General features: G+C 50.2%; 1 protein-coding gene across 2 annotated transcripts in view; it reads right to left on the bottom strand.

Moving 5' to 3' along the window:
* MYOF (myoferlin) overlaps positions 1 to 19,463 on the bottom strand; it is a 156,189-nt gene that overhangs the window by 48,231 nt on the left and 88,495 nt on the right. For both annotated transcript variants that reach the window (XM_038764076.1, XM_038764077.1), the window contains 9 exons: positions 17,152 to 17,344; positions 15,738 to 15,893; positions 13,515 to 13,646; positions 12,653 to 12,816; positions 10,823 to 10,937; positions 10,111 to 10,216; positions 6,334 to 6,479; positions 3,605 to 3,778; positions 602 to 710 (listed from right to left, as the gene is read on the bottom strand). In XM_038764076.1, the coding sequence (XP_038620004.1) occupies positions 602 to 710; positions 3,605 to 3,778; positions 6,334 to 6,479; positions 10,111 to 10,216; positions 10,823 to 10,937; positions 12,653 to 12,816; positions 13,515 to 13,646; positions 15,738 to 15,893; positions 17,152 to 17,344 (1,295 nt within the window). The remainder of the gene's footprint in view (positions 1 to 601; positions 711 to 3,604; positions 3,779 to 6,333; positions 6,480 to 10,110; positions 10,217 to 10,822; positions 10,938 to 12,652; positions 12,817 to 13,514; positions 13,647 to 15,737; positions 15,894 to 17,151; positions 17,345 to 19,463) is intronic.

The raw sequence follows: 19,463 nt of genomic DNA, 5'->3' as shown, positions 1-19,463 counted from the left end.
TAAGCACTTAATAAATGCCATCATTATTATTATTATTATTCTCTGTGCCTCAGTTACCTCATCTGTAAAATGGACATTAAGAATGTGAGCCCTATGTGGGACAACCTAATTACCTTGTATATTCCCCAATGCTTAGAACAGTGCTTGGCACATAGTAAGCACTTAACAAATACCATTATTATTATTATTTAAGAGGACTTTGAAGGAAGCAAGAGAGGCAGTTTGGCAGATCAGAGGTGAGGAGGGAGGTACAGACGGGGGGATAGGTATGAGGATTGGATTGGAAGTGGGAGAATGGAGGGATGGGGTAGTGAGGGGCTTTGACTGTGGGCTTCTAGACTGTGAGCCCACTGTTTTGTAGGGACCGTCTCTATATGTTGCCAACTTGGACTTCCCAAGCGCTTAGTACAGTGCTCTGCACACAGTAAGCACTCAATAAATATGATTGATTGATTGATTGATTGATTGATTGATTAGTACAGTGCTCTGCACACAGCAAGCGCTCGATAAATACGATTGAATGAATGAATTCGTTGGGAAAGAACCAACAGAACGAATGGGGATACGGACGAGGGAAGAGGTGTAAGGAAGGCATACTCACGGTCAAAGTTACAGGAAACTATGGGTGTGTTGGCACCGAACACGGTGGTGGGACTGCCGTGCTTTCCCGATCTCTTTTCTTCCCCTTCATCAGGACTGGTGTCAGCTCCCTGAAACCGAGCACAAAAATCAAAGGTCAATGATAGACTGTGAGCCCCCTCTTCTAGACTGTGAGCCCACTGCTAGGTAGGGACTGTCTCTATATGTTGCCAACTTGGACTTCCCAAGCGCTTAGTACAGTGCTCTGCGCACAGTAAGCGCTCAATAAATACGACTGAATGAAAGAATGAATGAATGAGCCCACCGGTGGCCCTGGTGGCTTGGGGGGATGGGGTGGGAAGAGAGGGGAATCCTGCTCCTGAAGGCTCGGAATGGCTTGGGGCTCCCCGACAAGACCAGCCCTGGCTTCTCCGGAGCAGGATGGGTGGTTTCTAGACTGTGAGCCCACTGTTGAGTAGGGACCGTCTCTATATGTTGCCAAATTGGACTTCCCAAGCGCTTAGTCCAGTGCTCTGCACACAGTAAGCGCTCAATAAATACGATTGAATGAATGAATGACTGGCAGTTCCTCTCTCCCTCTAAGCAGGGTGACAGGGCGCGCCTCTTGGTCTTGAGCGGGCTTTGGCCAGGATGGGATATGCAGGCAAGAAGTGAGAACCACAGTTCGGTGCATGGAGATCCTGGGTAGCTAGCCTGGGCCCTGGGGAGTTGGTGAATTCATTCAGTCAATCGTATTTATTGAGCGCTTACGGTGTGCAGAGCACTGGACTAAGCACTTGAGCACTGTATGAAGCGCTTGAGTTGCAGAGGAGCAGAGAAGACACTCTGAGCAACCGGAGACACGGGCCCAGAGGTGGGCACAGCCTGGCTGGAGGTCACTGGCTAGACTGGCCCGGACACCTGGCCGACTGTCCCCTCCGACTGGGCGGGGGGGAATATCAATCAATCAATCAATCAATAGTATTTATTGAATGCTTACTGTGTGCAGAGCACTGTACTAAGCACTTGGGAAGTACAAGTTGGCAACATATAGACATATATAGACATATAGGGGAATACAGCCCCATCCTCCTCCTCTTCCTGAACTCTGGCCCCAGGGGCTCCGGTTGCGGGGTGGTGAGGGTTGGAAGGGGAGCAGCACTGAAGCAAAATAGCCAATTTGCTGATCTCGGCTGTGGGGAGAAGCCAGGACCATTCATTCATTCATTCATACAGTGCTCTGTCCGTATTTCTTGAGAAATAAGATTGAATGAATGAAATTCATTCAATCGCATCTATTGAGCGCTTACTGTGTGCAGAGCACTGTACTAAGTGCTTGGGAAGTACAAGTTGGCAACGTAGAGAGACGGTCCCTACCCAACAACGGGCTCACAGGCTAGAAGGGGGAGACGGACAGCAATACAAAACACGGAGACAGGTGTCGAAGTCATCGGAACAAATAGAATTAAAGCCAGACGACCAGGGCCCAGTCAGGCTGGAAAACGACAAGGTGAAACTCTGGGGGCCGACTGAAACCTACAGCCAGGGAATGGAGACACATTCTCCAGTTGGGCTGCGGACCCAACTGCCGTCTGCGGTTATTCGAGACAAGCAAAGCCCCCTGACCTGACCCCCACCAAGGATATGGGACTCCAATTTATCACCTGGTGAACCCGGAGCTCAGACTGCCCTTGGCTGGAACAGTAGGGATGGCAGCCACGGTGGACGGAGGTTCAGGGCATCCACGCAATTCATATTGGAATAAAGTCCGGCCCCTTCCGGCTAATTCTCTCCCCTTCTTCTTACTCACTTGGATCCTTCCTTCGTTCATTCAATCGTATTTATTGAGCGCTTATTGTGTAGAGACCACTGTACGAAGCACTTGGGAAGTCGGCAACATATAGAGATGGTCCCTTCTCAACAACGGGATCTTTGTCTCCTGTCCCCCCTTCACGTTCAGTTTCGTCTCCCCATTCCTGCCCCATCTCCTCTCCCCATTCCGGTCCTCATCTCCCCTCTTCCTTTCATTCATTCATTCAATCATATTTATTGAGCGCTTATTGTGTGCAGAGCACTGTCCTAAGCGCTTGGGAAATCGGCAACATATAGAGACGGTCCCTTCTCAACAACAGGATCTTTGTCTCCTGTCCCCGCTTCATGTTCCGTCTCATCTCCCTGTTCCTGCCCCTATCTCCTCTCCCCATTCCGGTCCTCATCTCCCCTCTTCCTTTCATTCATTCATTCAATTGTATTTATTGAGCGCTTATTTTGTGCAGAGCACTGTCCTAAGCGCTTGGGAAGTAGGTAACATATAGAGACGGTCCCTACCCAACAACGGGATCTTTGTCTCCTGTCCTCCCTTCCTGTTCCATCTTGTCTTCACGTTCCTGCCCCTATCTCCTCTCCCCATTCCGGTCCTCATCTCCCCTCTCCCTTTCATTCATTCAGTCAATCATATTTATTGAGCGCTTACTGTGTGCAGAACACTGGACTAAGCGCTTGGGAAGTACAAGTCGGCAACCTATAGAGACGGTCCCTACCCGACAACGGGCTCACAGTCTAGAAGGGGGAGACAGACGACAAAACAAAACATGTAGACAGGTGGCAAAGTCGTCAGAACAAATAGAATTAAAGCTATATGCACATCATTAAGAAAATAAATAGAGTAGTAAATATGTACAAGTAAAATAGAGTCATAAATCTGTACAAATATATATACAGGTGCTGTGGGGAGGGGAAGGAGGTAGGGCAGGGGGGGATGGGGAGGAGGAGAGGAAAAAGGCGGCTCAGTTTGGGAAGGCCTACTGAGGTAGGGCTTTGAAGGGAGGAAGAGAGCTAGCTTGGTGGATGTGTGGAAGGAGGGCATTCCGGGCCAGGGGAAGGACGTGGGCCGGGGGTCGACGGCGGGACGGGCGAGAACTAGGCACAGTGAGACGGTCCTTGGCTTCTCTCCCTTTTCTTGTTCTCGTCTCCTCACTCATTCCTGCTCCATTTCCTCCCCCTGCTCCTCGCCCACTCCACTTACAAGGGCGCCTTCCAGTTTGAAGATGGCGGCCGCACCGTGTGTGTCGGAAGGCGCCATTTTCCTCCGCCAGCGTCTTCGACGGAACGTGTCGGAGCTGCGTTGTTTCCAGTGAAATTTCCAACCGATCAGGGAAGCGTATTCCCATCCTTCTTGGTCTTCGAGCGCCGCCATTCGCTGCGACACGGTTGGTAAAGAGGCAGTCAGCCCGGGATGGACCGGCCGTAGAGGAAGGCGCAGTGCATTCCCCGGAGCGTTTGTTTGACGGGAAGAGCCCTCGATCCCCCTCCCAGAGGGAAAGGCTAACAGCATTAATCCTGTGCAGGGTGCCCAGGAAACAGCGTGGCCAAATGGATAGGGCCATGGGAGTCAGAGGGATCTGGGGTCTAATCTAATCCCGGTTCTGCCACTTTTCTGCTGCGTGACCTTGGGGAAGTCATTTCACTTCTCTGTGCCTCAGCGACCTCACCTGCAAAACGGGGATTCAGTACCTGTTCTCCCTCCTACTTAGGCTGTGAGCCCCAGGTGGGACCTGATTTAACGTACATAATAATAATGTTGGTATTTGTTAAGCACTTACTATGTGCCAAGCACTGTTCTAAGCGCTGGGGTAGATACAAGGTAATCAGGTTGTCCAGTATGCTCCCTATCTCACAAACCCCGTAACCTTGGCTTTGTCCTCTATTCCCTTCTCTGAGGAAACTCACATATTCTATCTGTCGCCAAATCCCGTCAGTTCTACCTTCACAGCAATGCCTCTCTCTTCAAATGGCTACTACGCTTATAATAATAGTAATGATGGTGTTTGTTAAGCGCTTACTATGTGCCAAGCACTGTTCTAAGCGCTGGGGTAGATACAGGTAATCAGGTTGTCCCACGTGGGGCTCACAGTCTTCATCCCCATTTTCCAGATGAGGGAACTGAGACTTAGAGAAGTTAAGTGATTTGCCCCAGGTCACACAGCTGACAAGTGGTGGAGCCAGGATTAGAACACACGACCTCTGGTTCCCCAGCCCGGGCTCTTTCCACTGAGCCACGCTGCTTCTCTGCCTCAGCGCCTCAGCGGTTAGAACAATGCTTGGCACATAGTAAGCCCTGAACAAATACCATTATTATTATTATTAATAATAATAATTAATAATAATAATGATAATAATAATACCATGGGGGCTCCAGATATCCCCCGGGAGGACTCACGATTCAACCACCAATGGCCAGAAGCCAGAGTCCTTGATGATGATGATGGCATTTCTTAAGCGCTTACTCTGTGCAAAGCACTGTTCTAAGCGCTGGGGAGGTTACAAGGTGATCAGGTTGTCCCATGGGGGGCTCCCAGTCTTAATCCCCATTTTCCAGATGAGGTAACTGAGGCCCAGAGAAGTGAAGTGACTTGCCCAAAGTCACACAGCTGACAGTTGGCAGAGCTGGGGTTTGAACCCGTGACCTCTGACTCCAAACCCTGGGCTCTTTCCACTGAGCCACTCTCTGGCCCCCCTCCCGCCCCTTATATGCCAGACACTGTACTAAGCGCTGGGGTTGATTCAGGATAATCAATTTGGACACAGTCCCTGTCCCTCACGGGACTCACAGCCTGAGAGAGGAGGATCGCCTCCCCATTTTACAGATGCGATAACTGAGGCACGGAGAAGTGAAGTGAGGTCTGGATCCTCCACCGTCCCTCCCTAAAGTCACCTAAAGTAACTGTTCTTTGTTCCCGAACAGGGGGACTAGAAGCACTGAGTTGCAGAAAAATCTCATTTTTAGCTTGGGTTTTTTGCCCTCCACTGGCACGGTGGCCGCGACCGCTTCGTCCTGAGCCCGGCAAGCTGCGATGTAAGCGTGGCAACCTTCGTCCCGCTGAGGGGCTTGGGGCTACGTGCTTCTCTCTGGAGTGAAGAGCCCGGGCAGGGTGCCAGGGCCATTGGTGTGGGCTTGGTGTCAGACCGATGGGGGAAAAGGGGGCCTGCCTTCCATTCCCCCCATTCTAGCCACCCGTAAAACGGGGATTCCATCCCTATTCTCCTTCCCTCAAACTGTGAGCCCTGTATGCTACAGGGACCGTATCTGATCTGATTATTTCGTATCTACCCCAGCGCTTAGCGTGTGCTTAACAACTATCACAATTATTAAAGTGACTTGCCCAAAGTCACACAACAGGTAAGTGACGGATCCCGGATTAGAACCCCGATCCGGGCTAAGAACGTTCCGGAAGCAGCATGGCTCAGTGGAAAGAGCCTGGGCTTTGGAGTCTGAGGTAATCGGTTCAAATCCCGGCTCTGCCACTTGTCAGCTGTGTGACTTTGGGCAAGTCACTTCACTTCTCTGGGCCTCAGTTACCTCATCTATAAAATGGGGATGAAGACCGTGAGCCTCATGTGGGACAGCCTGCTCACCTTGTAAACTCCCCAGCGCTTAGAACAGTGCTTGGCACATAGTAAGCGCTTAATAAATGCCATTATTATTATTATTATTATTATTAAATCCCGGCTCAGCCAATTGCCGCTGTGTGACTTTGGGCAAGTCACTTCACTTCTCTGGGCCTCAGTGACCTCATCTGGAAAATGGGGATGAAGACTGTGAGCCCCCCGGGGGACCACCTGATCGCCTTGTAACCTCCCCAGCGCTTAGAACAGTACTTTGCACATAGTAAGCGCTTAATAAATGCTGTCATTATTATGGATGGGCATCCCACCAGAGCTCCCGAGGAAAGCCAGGAGAGAGTCTCCTCTTACCTTGGCAGTCACGGCGGAACTTTGGGTCAAATCCTTCTTGCGTTTGCGCACCAGTCTCCGGCGCCGGTGCGTGTGATACATCTTCTCGGCGGCAACCCACGACTTGGGCTTATTGTCCGGAGGAACCGTAATTCCATATTCCCAACCTGCAGCGGAGTGCGAACCGTCATCGATTTCACGGCCCAAGGCGGGCCTGTTCCACCACCCCAAGGCCCGGCTCTGCCCAGAGGCGAAATTCTGGGGCTGCAGGGGAGGCCAGGCTGGACCTCTGGACAACTCTTCCTTCTCCTTCTCCTCCTCCCTTGGGCTCTCCCACATTGCTACTACAACCTAGCCCGTACAACCTAGTCCGTATGCTTTGCTCCTTCGATGCCCACCTTCTCACTGTACCTCCATCTCTTCCATCTCACCGCCAAAATCTCACCCACATCCTGCCTCTGGCCTGAAACATCTTCCCTTCTCATATCATCATCATCAATCATATTTATTGAGCGCTTACTATGTGCAGAGCACTGTACTAAGCGCTTGGGAAGTACAAATTGGCAATATATAGAGACAGTCCCTACCCAACAGTGGGCTCACAGTCTAAAAGAGTGGGCTCACAGTCTAAAAGGTGGGCGCACAGTCTAAAAGGTGGGCTCACAGTCTCATATCCCACAGACAATGACTCTCCCCCGGTCCAAAGCCTTTCTGAAGTTCGGCACATCTCTCCCAATAGGCCTATCCTGACTAATCCCACCTTTCCTCTTCTCCTGCTCCCTTCTGCATCACCTGACTTGCTCCCTTTATTCATCCCCTCCTCCCAGCTCCACAGGATTTATGTCCAGATCGGTCATTTATTTATAATCAATGTCTGTCTCCTCCTCTAGACTGTAAGTTCATTGGCAAGTCCCTTCACTTCTCGATGCCTCAGTGACCTCATCTGTAAAATGAGGATTAAGGCTGTGAGCCCCACGTGGGACAACCTGATCACCTTGTAAGCTATATATATGGGAATATATATAGCATATATATATATATATATAAAATAAATATGTACATATTTATTACTCTATTTATTTATTTATTTATTTTACTTGTACATATCTATTCTATTTATTTTATTTTGTTAATATGTTTGGTTTTGCTCTCTGTGTTCCCCTTCTAGACTGTGAGCCCACTGTTGGGTAGGGACCGTCTCTATATGTTGCCAACTTGTACTTCCCAAGCGCTTAGTACAGTGCTCTGCACACAGTAAGCGCTCAATAAATACGATTGATTGATTGATTGATTGATCACCTTGTAAGCTCCCCAGCGCTTTGCACATAGTAAGTGCTTAATAAATATGATTGATTGATTGATTGATTGATCACCTTGTAAGCTCCCCAGCGCTTTGAACAGTGCTTTGCACATAGTAAGTGCATAATAAATGCCATTATTATTATTATTGTGGTCAGGGAATGTGTTTGTTTATTATTGCTTTGTACTCTCCCAAGCACTTAGTACAGTGCTCTGCACATGGTAAGCGCTCAATAAATATGATTTAATGAATGAATGAATGAGTCAGGGCCCAGTGATGGTAATACTACTGATGATAAGATTTGTTAAGCACTAATTATGCGCCAAACACTGTACTGAGCGCTGGGGTAGACACAAGATACTCACACTGTTCACAGTCCTTGTCCCACATGGGACTCGCAGTCTAAGTAGAGGAAGTAGGATTTATTCTTCATTTTACAGATGAGGAAACTGAGGCAAAGGGAAGTGAAGGGACTTGACCAAGGTCACACAGCAGAGAAGTGGCCAAGCCAGGATTAGAACCCAGGACCTCTGATTCCCGGGCCCATGTTCTTTCCACTAGATAAAACTGCTTCCCCAAGGCTCAGAATGCAAAGCCCCAGGGAATGAGAGCATTTCTGTGGAGCCAATGATCCTGGTCCTAATAATAATAATAATAATAATAATAATAATGGCATTTATTAAGCACTTACTATGTGCAAAGCACTGTTCTAAGCACTGAGGAAGTTACAAGGTGATCAGGTTGTCCCACAGAGGGATCACAGTCAATCCCCATTTTACAGATGAGGGAACTGAGGCACAGAGAAGCGAAGTGACTTGCCCAAAGTTACACCCGGGTGCCGGGATTTGAACCCATGACCACTGACTCCAAAGCCCGGGCTCTTTCCACTGAGCCACGCTGCTGGAGGTGATGGCTTAACTCAACAACGTCTCTGTGGCTCAGTTTCCTCATCTGTAAAATGGGGATTCAATACGTATTCTTAGAGAATGTGTTCATATTTAGTAGTGATAATACTTTGAGAAGCAGTGTGGCTCAGTGGAAAGAGTACGGGCTTAGGAGTCAGGGGTCATGGGTTCTAATCCCGGCTCCGCCATCTGTCTGCTGTGTGACTTGGGGCAAGTCACTTCACTTCTCTGGGTCTCAGTTCCCTCATCTGTAAAATGGGGATTAAGACTGTGAGCCCCACGTGGGACAACCTGATCACCTTGTATTCCCCCAGTGCTTAGAACAGTGCTTGGCGTATAGTAAGCGCTCAACAAATACCATTGTTATTATTATTATTATTATTATTATTATTATTATTCTGTGAGCCTCAGTTCCTCATCTGCAAAATGGGGATTAAGACTGTGAGCCCCACATGGGACAACCTGATCCCCCAGTGCTTAGAACAGTGCTTGGCGTATAGTAAGCGCTTAACAAATACCATTATTATTATTATTATTATTATTATTCTGTGAGCCTCAGTTCCTCATCTGTAAAATGGGGATTAAGACTGTGAACCCCACGTGGGACAACCTGATCCCCCAGTGCTTAGAACAGTGCTTGGCACACAGTAAGCACTTAAATACCATTATTATTATTATTATTATTATTATTATTATTATTATTCTGTGAGCCTCAGTTCCCTCATCTGTAAAATGGGGATTAAGACTGTGAGCCCCACGTGGGACAACCTGATCCCCCAGTGCTTAGAACAGTGCTTGGCATATAGTAAGCGCTTAACAAATACAATCATTATTATTATTATTATTCTGTGAGCCTCAGTTCCTCATCTGTAAAATGGGGATTAAGACTGTGAGCCCCACGTGGGACAACCTGATCCCCCAGTGCTTAGAACACTGCTTGGCATATAGTAAGCGCTTAACAAATACCATTATCATTATTATTATTATTATTATTCTGTGAGCCTCAGTTCCTCATCTGTAAAATGGGGATGAAGACTGTGAGCCCCAAGTGGAACAACCTGATCCCCCAGTGCTTGGCATATAGTAAGCGCTTAACAAATACCATCATCATTATTATTATTATTCTGTGAGCCTCAGTTCCTCGTCTGTAAAATGGGGATTAAGACTGTGAGCCCCAAGTGGGACAACCTGATCCCCCAGTGCTTGGCATATAGTAAGTGCTTAACAAATACCATCATTATTATTATTATTATTCTGTGAGCCTCAGTTCCTCATCTGTAAAATGGGGATTAAGACTGTGAGCCCCACGTGGGACAACCTGATCCCCCAGTGCTTTGCACATAGTAAGCGCTTCACAAATGCTATCATTATTATTATTATTAACAAATGCCATCAATGAAAAAGCCATAAGAACGAGTGCCGGACTTCCTGCTAGAGTTCCCTTGGTCATATTCTTTTCTCATCCAATTTACGGATCCTCCCAAGAGTGCGGGGTCGGATGCTGAAAGCCCCGGCCCGGCTCTGAGAGGGCATCCGCCCCAGGCTCAAAGGCGGGTTCGGAGCCAGGAGAACAGATGCCCCTCGGCCCAGTACCTTTTTCGTCGACGGCTCGGTTGGTGTCGAAGACCCAAGCGTCGTCTTCCCATTCCCAGCCGGGGGGGCAGGTCAGCTCGCCGGGGGTGGCCGCTTTATCTCCATTCTTTAAACACGAGGGAGGAAGGTTTAGTGGCAGATACATCAGTTGGGATCTAGATTGGTCACATAAAATCAATCAATCAATCGTATTTATTGATTGGTCGATTGAGCGGTCGGAGAGACAGGCCAGACTGTCTCCGCCAGGCCAGCGTCACGACTCCAGAGGAGGACGACGAGTCCTTCCATCCTTCAGGAGCGGCGGTAGGCAATGCTGCTTCTCTGGCTGCTGCCAATATTCCTGCTGCAGCTAAGATGGCCTTCTGGGCTACGGAGAGGAGTTTTCATCGTGGCCTGATGTTGCATTTCTGGCTGCATGGGCAGCAAGCCAATCTCGGCTAATGTGTGGGACCAGATTCAGGAGGAGGAGGAAGGTGGTGAACAGTGGAGGAAAGGCAAGTGGGACGGTCACCCCCTCATCCCCGTCCCTGTCATTCCACCTCTAACTCTTCCCGATTTTCCCAGGCCCCCTCCCTCCTTCCTCCCACTGGCCAGCTGTCGGGTTGCCCCGCCTTTAGCTGAAAGGGAGGGACGGAGGCGATCCTTCTTATCCCGGGAGCCTCGGGTGAGCAGTCGATCCCAGCCAGGCAAGCCAAGGGGCAACCCATCTCACCACGTCCGTGTAGCTGTCCTCGGCCTGCTTCCACTCTCCCCCCGGGTAGCGGCTTTCGTTCTGGTACACCTCGTCGGTAAACTCGGTGTGGCCTGCGTCTGCTTCGGTCAGCAAACTAGGGGGAACAAAGTCACATCCTGCCACCCAGCCCGGCACGATCGTACTCCACTCTGCAACCCCAGTAGCCCCTTCCATTCTCTCCTGGGTTGGAGATGCTCAGGAACCACCCACAGTTCCTTTGAGGGGAGATTAGAATGGCTTCCTCCCCAATTTTCCACCTCCTGCTCTCCCTCAGCTGAGCTCTGTGGGTCTAATGCTGGAAAAGGGTGCAGCGAACGAGGGTTGGGTGTCCCCAAAGGCTGTGACCCCCAAACATCATCTCCCACCCCACTCCCATGTAGGTAGGATGCCGCTTTTGGCCGGATCGAACAATCGTGGGGTTTTAGATCACGCCGATGGATCCCTGAACCAAACTGCGCCATGAAAATGATTCTCGTGAACCACAGGAAACCCCCACGCGAGACTCCAAGATGCAGGGTAGAGCCACGCTGCCTCTGTAGCCCCCCTTTAGAATCATATAATACAGAAGTCATAGTTGGGAGCACCCCAAAATAGTCGCTGACTGCAGGAAAGATGAAGGGAAATCAACGTAAGCATTTTTAGATGCAGCACTGAGGGCCCACCACTATTTCAGTAAATGTTAATTAATTAGGACTGAAGGAGGAGGTTCCCACTCAACTCAGTGAAAAATCCAATTGGGAGAAAATGCTAGAAAAAGTATCGAAAGTTCAGTTTTATTACACTGTTCTGGGGTGCCCTGTGGGTGGGAGACCTCGGCGATGTGTGCTTCTATGCCTCTACTTGTCTGCCCTTCACCGGATCTCTAGTGCCTTTAATTCTCACCAACAATTTACCTTTATTTCTGCTATACTTTCCCAAGTCTGCTCTAATCTCTTGTACATACCCAGTGCTTACTACAGAGTTTAGCACTTAGTAAGCACTCAATAAATATCACCCCTGTTATTATGAAGTGTTTACTATAGTGCGTCATATTCAGAAGCAGCGTGGCTCAGTGGAAAGAGCCCGGGCTTGAGCGTCAGAGGTCCTGAGTTCTGATCCTGGCTCTGCCACTTGTCAGCTGTGTGACTTTGGGCAAGTCACTTCACTTCTCTGGGCCTCAGTTCCCTCATCTGTAAAATGGGGATTAAGATTATGAGCCCCCCATAGGACAACCTGATCACCTTGTAACCTCCTCAGAGCTTAGAACAGTGCTTTGCACATAATAAGTGCTTAATAAATGCCATTATTATTATTATTATTATTATGGGTTCTAATCCTGGCTCTGCCACTTGTCAGCTGTGTGACTCTGGGCAAGTCACTTCACTTCTCTGGGCCTCAGTGACCTCATCTGGAAAATAGGGATGAAGACTGTGAGCCCCACGTGGGACAACCTGATCACTTTGTATCCCCCCCCCCCACAGCGCTTAGAACAGTGCTTGGCACATAGTAAGCGCTTAACAAATACCAAAATTTTTATTATTATATTCAATAGGTGCTCAATAAATCGGACAGCTTGGTTAAAATAAAATGCTCTGTTTCTCACCTTCCTGCCCCAGTGAGTTCTTTACTCCTGTCACACATTCTCTAGGGGGTTTGTGGGCTCATGGAGACTTTGGGTAAAACGCAGAATAGAACAAAAGAGTCTTACTTTATTCCCAAATCTCTTTGCATTCCTCAGGAGAGAGGTAGGGATGGAAGTGTCTGAATCCTTCTGAATTCAAAGAGAAGGGGGTTTCCCAGGGCCTAGTTGTCCGGTTTAGGGTTTCTTACCTTCTTTCGGGATCAACCATCCATTCTCCTTCCCATTCCCAGCCCTTCGGAGGCAGGAAGAATTCCCTCTTGAGCTTGATCTTTCCCGTGACGTCGGAAAATTTGTGCCTTCCCAGCAGCCCGGACGTGCCCCACTTTCCGAACATAAGAGCTTGGTTTTCGTACTGTGGGGAAGACCCGGAGAAGAACGCCTTAGAGGCCAGGGGGACGAGCAGATGCCGATTTCCCAGGATTTCTCCGCCGAGGTCAGGGGAGGGGAAGCGAAACTGAGAGCCCTGAACTGGAAACTGCAGCCAGCTTCAGCTGAAGTTCAGGCGATGCTTAAGACCCCAGTGGGGCCCGAGTCTCCCCCCAGCCCTGGCACTCTCTGGCATTTAGAAGCAGCGTGGCTCAGTGGAAAGAGCCCGGCCTTTGGGGTCAGAGGCCATGGGTTCAAATCCCGGCTCCGCCAGTTGTCAGCTGTGTGACTTTGGGCAAGTCGCTTAACTTCTCTGTGCCTCAGTGACCTCATCTGTAAAAAGGGAATTTAGACTGTGAGCCCCCCGTGGGACAACCTGATCACCTTGTAACCTCCCCAGCGTTTAGAACAGTGCTTTGCACATAGTAAGCGCTTAATAAATGCCATTATTATTATTATTTAGATCTGAGGATCTTGGGGAGGCCCTCGAGTCTAGGGAGCCAGGAACTGGGAGCCGGGAGACCTGGTGGAGGAGCTGGGATGCCAGATGGGGTGGAGGGTTAGGGGTGAAATGGTTGCCAGGCCCAGGCTCTCCAGTGCCTATGGACCACTGGGAGGGCCAGGCTCTGGCCTTTTCTTCTCTCCTGCAAAAGGGAGAGAGGGCTGACAGGACGATCACGTTACCATTTCGGCGAAGACTGTGAATGTTCCCTCAGCGAAGCTATTGAACTTCTTCTCTGCGGCACTGAGACCCAGCCAAATGTTCACCCGCAGCTCTGCTGGCACCTTGACTCCACCGCTCCTGTCTTGGGGATACTGTTGGGCGGAACGGAGGCGGTCACCAGGCCGGGCAGGGGACTGCCAGCCACAGGCCCCCGTCTTCTGGACACATACCCAAGACTCTCTCCCCTGCTCCTCTGTCTGACCATCTCCCAGCCCCGGCTGGAGGGGAGAGTTCAGTCATTTATTCATTCAATCGCATTTATTCAGCGCTTACTTTGTGCACAGCACTGTACTAAGCGCTTACAATAAACAGGCACATTCCCCATCCACAACAAACATGCAGTCTAGAGTTGGGGAGACAGACGTCAGTACAGATAAATAAATTAGAGATATGTACATATATGCTGTGGGGCTGGGAAGGGGGAAGAGAGAAAGGAGAAACTCAGGGCGACATAGAAGGGAGTGGGAGATGAGGAAAAGAGGAGCTTAGTCTGGGAAGGCCTCTTGGAGGAGATGTGCTTCCAATAAGGCTTTGAAGGGGAGGGAGAATAATTGTCGGATTTGAGAAGGGAGGGCATTCCAGGCCAGAGGCGGGACGTGGGCTGGGGTCAGTGGTGAGATAGGCGAGATTGAGGCCCAGTGAGAAGGTTAACACTAGAGGAGCGAAGAGTTTTGGGTGGGTTGTAGAAGGAGAAAAGCGTGGTGAGGTAGGAGGGGGCAAGGTGGTGGAGTGTTTTAAAGCCAATGGTGAGGAGTTATTGTTTGATGCAGAAGTGGACGGGCAACCACTGGAGTTTTTTTGAGGAGCGGTGTGACCTGTCCTGAACATTTTTGTACAAAAATGATCCAGGCAGCAGAGTGAAGTATAGACTGGAATGGAGAGAGGGAGGAGGCTGGGAGGTCAGCCAGGAGGCTGATGCAGTAATCTAGGCTGGATTGGACGAGTGGCTGTATTAACATGGTAGCGGTTTGGACAGAGAGGAAAGGGCGGATTTGAGCGATTTTGTGAAGATGGGACCGACAGGATTGAGTGATGGATTGAATATGTGAGTTGAATGACAGAGAGGAGTCAAGGATAACAGCAAGGTTACAGGCTTGTGAAACAGGAAGGATTGAGGTGCCATCTACAGCGATGGGTGGGATGATAAGGAGTTCCGTTTTGGACGTATTAAGTTTGAAGTGATGAGGAGACATCCAAGTAGAGATGTCTTGAAGGCAGGAGGAGATGCAAGACTGGAGAGTCAGTGGTTTCTTGCCAATGTCGGTCCCGACCGAGCCCCACCTTTCCTGCTTTTTTCCCTAAACGGTCTTCGCTTCTTCCGCTTTGAGAGCAATTCCCACCAGCCTCTGAAGCAGACTCCTCCTGTTGAGTTTGTGAGCCCCATGTAGGCCAGGGATTGGGTCTGATCTTATTATACTGTACCTATTCCAGCTTGGCTCCCCCCCGCCCCGTGTGGGAAGTGAAGTCTTCTTTCGAAGCCTCTGAAATGACCAGCCAGAAAGAGTCTCGAGAGTCCTAAACACAGGCAAGGAATCAGCTTGGCCTAGTGGAAAGAGTCTGAGCCTGGGAGAAAGGGGATCTGAGCTCTTATCTCGACTCCATTAGCTTAGCTTCTCTGTCCCTCAGTTTCCTCACCTGTAAAATAGGGATTAAATACTTGCTCTCCTTTTTCCCTTTTCCCATTTTGGGCAGGGACTATGTCTGAGCTACTTAACTTGTGCCTACGGCGCTTAGCACGTAGTAAGGGTTTAACAAACACCACCATTATTACTAGGATTAGAGATAGAAGCAGATGGAGTCAGGGACTCGGAAAGGTGACAAAATACAGGGACACATAAAGATAGGGATATGGAGGCAGAGCTGGGCATTTCACTATTTAGGGAGATGGGGGCTTTTCTGGTTCACTTGGTCCTCTGAGCTCTAACCCCCTTGCAGCAAACCTGGCTCAGACCAGTCTGCTCCTGCCCGGATGGTTCCCATGGTGTTGGGCCGGACAGGTTAGTGGACCCCTGCAGCAGGCTGGCTGGGAAAAAAGCATCCAGGAAAACCACTTGGGTGTGAACCTCCCCTGTGGACAGTGAGCCCGTCTATCCATCAGTCCAACCATCCATCCATCCGGCCATCCATCTGTCCATCCACCCACCCACCCACCCACCCATCCATCCATCCATCCATTAGTCTACCTTCAGGAAGATTGTCTGTGTCTTCCCACAGTATTTCCCGGAGGCGTCTTCACTGGTGCCGGAGTACAGAACCTGGTGTGCAGGGATGCGGGCATAAGCCAGCCTCTTTTCTCCTCGGATCATCCAGATGATGACGTCGGGCATGCTGTTCTGGGGCTGAGGACAGCAAAGAGACGGTGCACAACGGCTTTGACCCTGAGCCCCTAACTCCCAGCAGCTGGGCTCTGGACGTCAGTCATAGTTTTTCCCTTTGCTGTAGAACTGCCTAGGGCTGAACAGGCTACCTGCCACTAGCCAGCCTGCCGGAAATCTCCTCCTGGCTTTCAAGTGTGGCCCGGCTAAGCCACTCAATTTTTTCCTGGCTCTAATCCTGGCTTGCCCAGTCCAGAGCTCTCTCTGAAGGAACCGTGCCTTCCTGGACGCCCATCCCCGTGTCAGTGATGATGAAAATGGCATTTGGTAAGTGCCTACTATATAATAATTCTGTGTATTTGTTAAGCGCTTACTATGTGCCAGGCACTGTGCTAAGCGCTGGGGTGGATACAAGCATATTGGGGTTGTGCCCAGTCCCTGTCCCATGTGGGGCTCATGGTCTCAATCCCCATTTTCCAGATGAGGTGACGGAGGCCTAGAGAAGTGATGTGACTTCCCCAAGGTCACGCAGCAGACGAGTGACAGATCTGGGATTAGAACCCATGACCTCCTGATTCCCAGGCCCAGGCTCTGTTCACTGCACTGTGCTGCTTCCCAATATACTATATGCTAAGCGCTGGGGATAATCAATAAGATCAAGATCAGGATCAAGATAATCAGCTGGACACCGTCCCTGTACCACACGAGGTTCACAATCTAAGGGGGAGGGAGAACAGGTCTCCAATCCCCCTTTTAAACAGATAACTGAAGCGATTTGCCCAGCGTCACCCAATGGGCCAGCGGCAAAGCAAGGATTCGAACCCAGGTAATCGGACTCCCAGGCCTGTGGTCTTTCCACTTGACTATGCTGCTCATTGTGACCCATCCCCAATCACTAACCGCCCTCTCTGCATTCTTATCTCTGGTGTCAGCGCAGAGCAGGCCTAATTCTGCCGGGCCCCGCCACTGCTCCGGCTCTATCAGAGATGGGGGCAGATGTCTGGCTAAGTCTCCCGGACTGTCTTAAAACCCTCCTCCCTCGTCCACCGTGGCCTGGCCCCGCACGACGGTCAGCCTGGAAGCCAAACCAGTTGCTGGAGGGGGTGGAAGCTTGCTCTTCGGCCTCGGCCTGCCGCGGCTGGAGAAAGCGGGGTAGGAGGGTTGTGAAGTGAGGACGGGAGGGGAAGGGAAGGAAGAAGCGAGGAGGGGAGGGGAAGGGAAGGGGACTCTTTCCAAGGGGTGGGGGCGGCATTCGAGAGGGGAAAAGCTGCGGAGGCAGAACCTCTTCCGTCAGCTGGGTTAGTTTCTCCAGCCAATCTTCAATCTCCCCCAGAGTGAGCTTCACATCGGTGGCTTCGGCTCGCATCCTCGTGGCCGCCTCCCGGATCTGAGCCAGAGCCCTGAGGCGCAGCTTCTGGATCTGAGTGTCGAGCACGGTGACGTTGGACTTTCCGTCCAGGTCGGGCAGGGGTTTCCTGGGAGGGGGAAACAAGGAGCTCCCATCTTGCCAACTCCGGGCCCTGCCCCCCCGGGAAGCCATTCCCGCGCTCTATTTTGAAGCATGAAAACAATCACATTTTCTGGGAATTTCAGGAGCTGCTGTCCCCGTCTACGCCAAGGGCAGGGTTGGGTCACCCGAACAAGGGCTGATTTCCTGCTGTGGTTTGGGACTCAGCCTCCTCAAATCCTGAAGGTCTGATCGTCCAGTACTGCTACTAATACTACTAAATATATTAATAGTTGTTGCATTTGTGCCTATTCTGTGCGGGGGTGGATAGAAGCCCCACTTGCCCCCTCCTCTCTTCCCTCCCTAACTTACATCTTCAAACGTTCAATCTCCAATGGCTTCTTCCCCACTGCTTTTAAACATTCCCACATCTCCCCTCTCCTAAAAACACCCTCCTGTAGCTCCATGGCTCCCTCCAGTTATCACCCCCTCTCTCTCCTACGGTTCCTCTCCAAACTCCTTGAGTGAGCTGTCTACACCTGCTGTCTCAATCCGTCCCTCCAATCTGGCTTCCATCCCCTTCACTCCACAGAAACCGCCCTCTCAAAGGTCACCGATCATCTCCTTGCCAAATCCAATGGCCTCTACTCCATCCTAATCTTCCTCGACCCCTCAGCTGCTTTGGGCATTCATTCAATTGTATTTATTGAGTGCTTACTGTGTGCAAAGCGCTGTACTAAGTGATTGGGAGTGTGCAACATAACAACAGACAGACACATTCCTGTCCACAGTGAGCTCACCATCTAGAGGGGGAGACAGACATTAATAGACTGGGATCCCGTTGTTGGGTAGGGATCGTCTCTGTTGCCGAATTGTACTGAGCGCACAGTAAGCACTCAGTAAATATGATTGACTGACTGAATGAATGAATAAATAAATGAATGAATTGCAAGTATATACATGTGTGCTGTGGGGATGGGAGGGAGGATGAACGAAGAAGCAAGAGCAGCTCAGAAAGGAGTGGGAGAAGAGGAGGGCTTAGTCAGGGAAGGCTTCTTGGAGGAGATGACGCTGTCGACAATGTTGACAATGTCAACCGCCTCCTCCTGGAAACGTTATCCAGGCTCAGCTTCCTGGTTTTCCTTCTATCTCTCTGGATGCTCATTCTCAGTCTCTTTTGCGAGCTCCTCCTCTGCCTCCCACCCTCTAACTCAAGGTTCACTTCTGGGTCCCTTTCTCTTCTCCATCTACACCCACTCCCTTGGAGAACTCATTCACTCACACGGCCTCACCTCTAAGCGGATGATACCCAAATCTACATCGCCAGCCCTGATTCCTCTTCCTCTCTGCAGCCTCCCGTTTCCTCCTGCCTTCAAGACATCTCCACTTGGATGTTCTCTCCTCACCTTAATCTTAACATGACTAAAATTGAATTTCTTATCTTTCCATCCAAACCCAGTCCTCCTGCTCACTTCCTCATCGATAATGATGGAACCACCATCCTTCCTGTCTCGCAAGCCCAAAGCCTTGGCGTTATCCTTTTCTCCTCTCTGTCATTCAACTTGCATATTCAAGCCATCACTAAATTCTGTCAGATCTACCTTCACTACGTTGTTAAAATCTTCCCCTTCCTCTCCATCCAAAATGCTTCCACATTAATACAAGCACTTATCCGATCCCACCATGGTTACTGTATCAACCTCCCTGCCTCCTGTCTCTCCCTACTCCGGATCATTTTCCTCTAAAACCGTTCAGACCATGTTTCCCCACTCCTCAAGGAACTCCGGCGGTTGCCCAGCCCCTTTTGCATCAAACAAAAACTCCTCACTATTGGCTTTAAAGCGCTGGATCATCTTGCTCCCTTCTACTTCACCTCACTACTCTCCCACTTCAACCCAGCCCAAATGCTTCATTCCTCTGATGCTATCCTTCTCGCCGTACCTCGATTTCGTCTATCTCGCCTCTGACCTCTCACCCACATCCTGCCTCCAGCCTGGAATGCCCACCCTCTTCATATCAGACAGATAATTGCTCTCCCCCAGTTCAAAGCCTTGTTGAAGGCACATCTCCTCCAAGAAGCCTTCCCTGACTCCTCTTCTCTTCTGTGCCACCTTGACTTCCTCCCTTCATTCATCCTCCCTCCCATC

The sequence above is a fragment of the Tachyglossus aculeatus genome, chromosome 22, assembly GCF_015852505.1.
Source record: "Tachyglossus aculeatus isolate mTacAcu1 chromosome 22, mTacAcu1.pri, whole genome shotgun sequence".
Lineage (NCBI taxonomy): Eukaryota > Metazoa > Chordata > Mammalia > Monotremata > Tachyglossidae > Tachyglossus > Tachyglossus aculeatus.
This window is presented reverse-complemented; position numbering and strand designations above follow the sequence as displayed.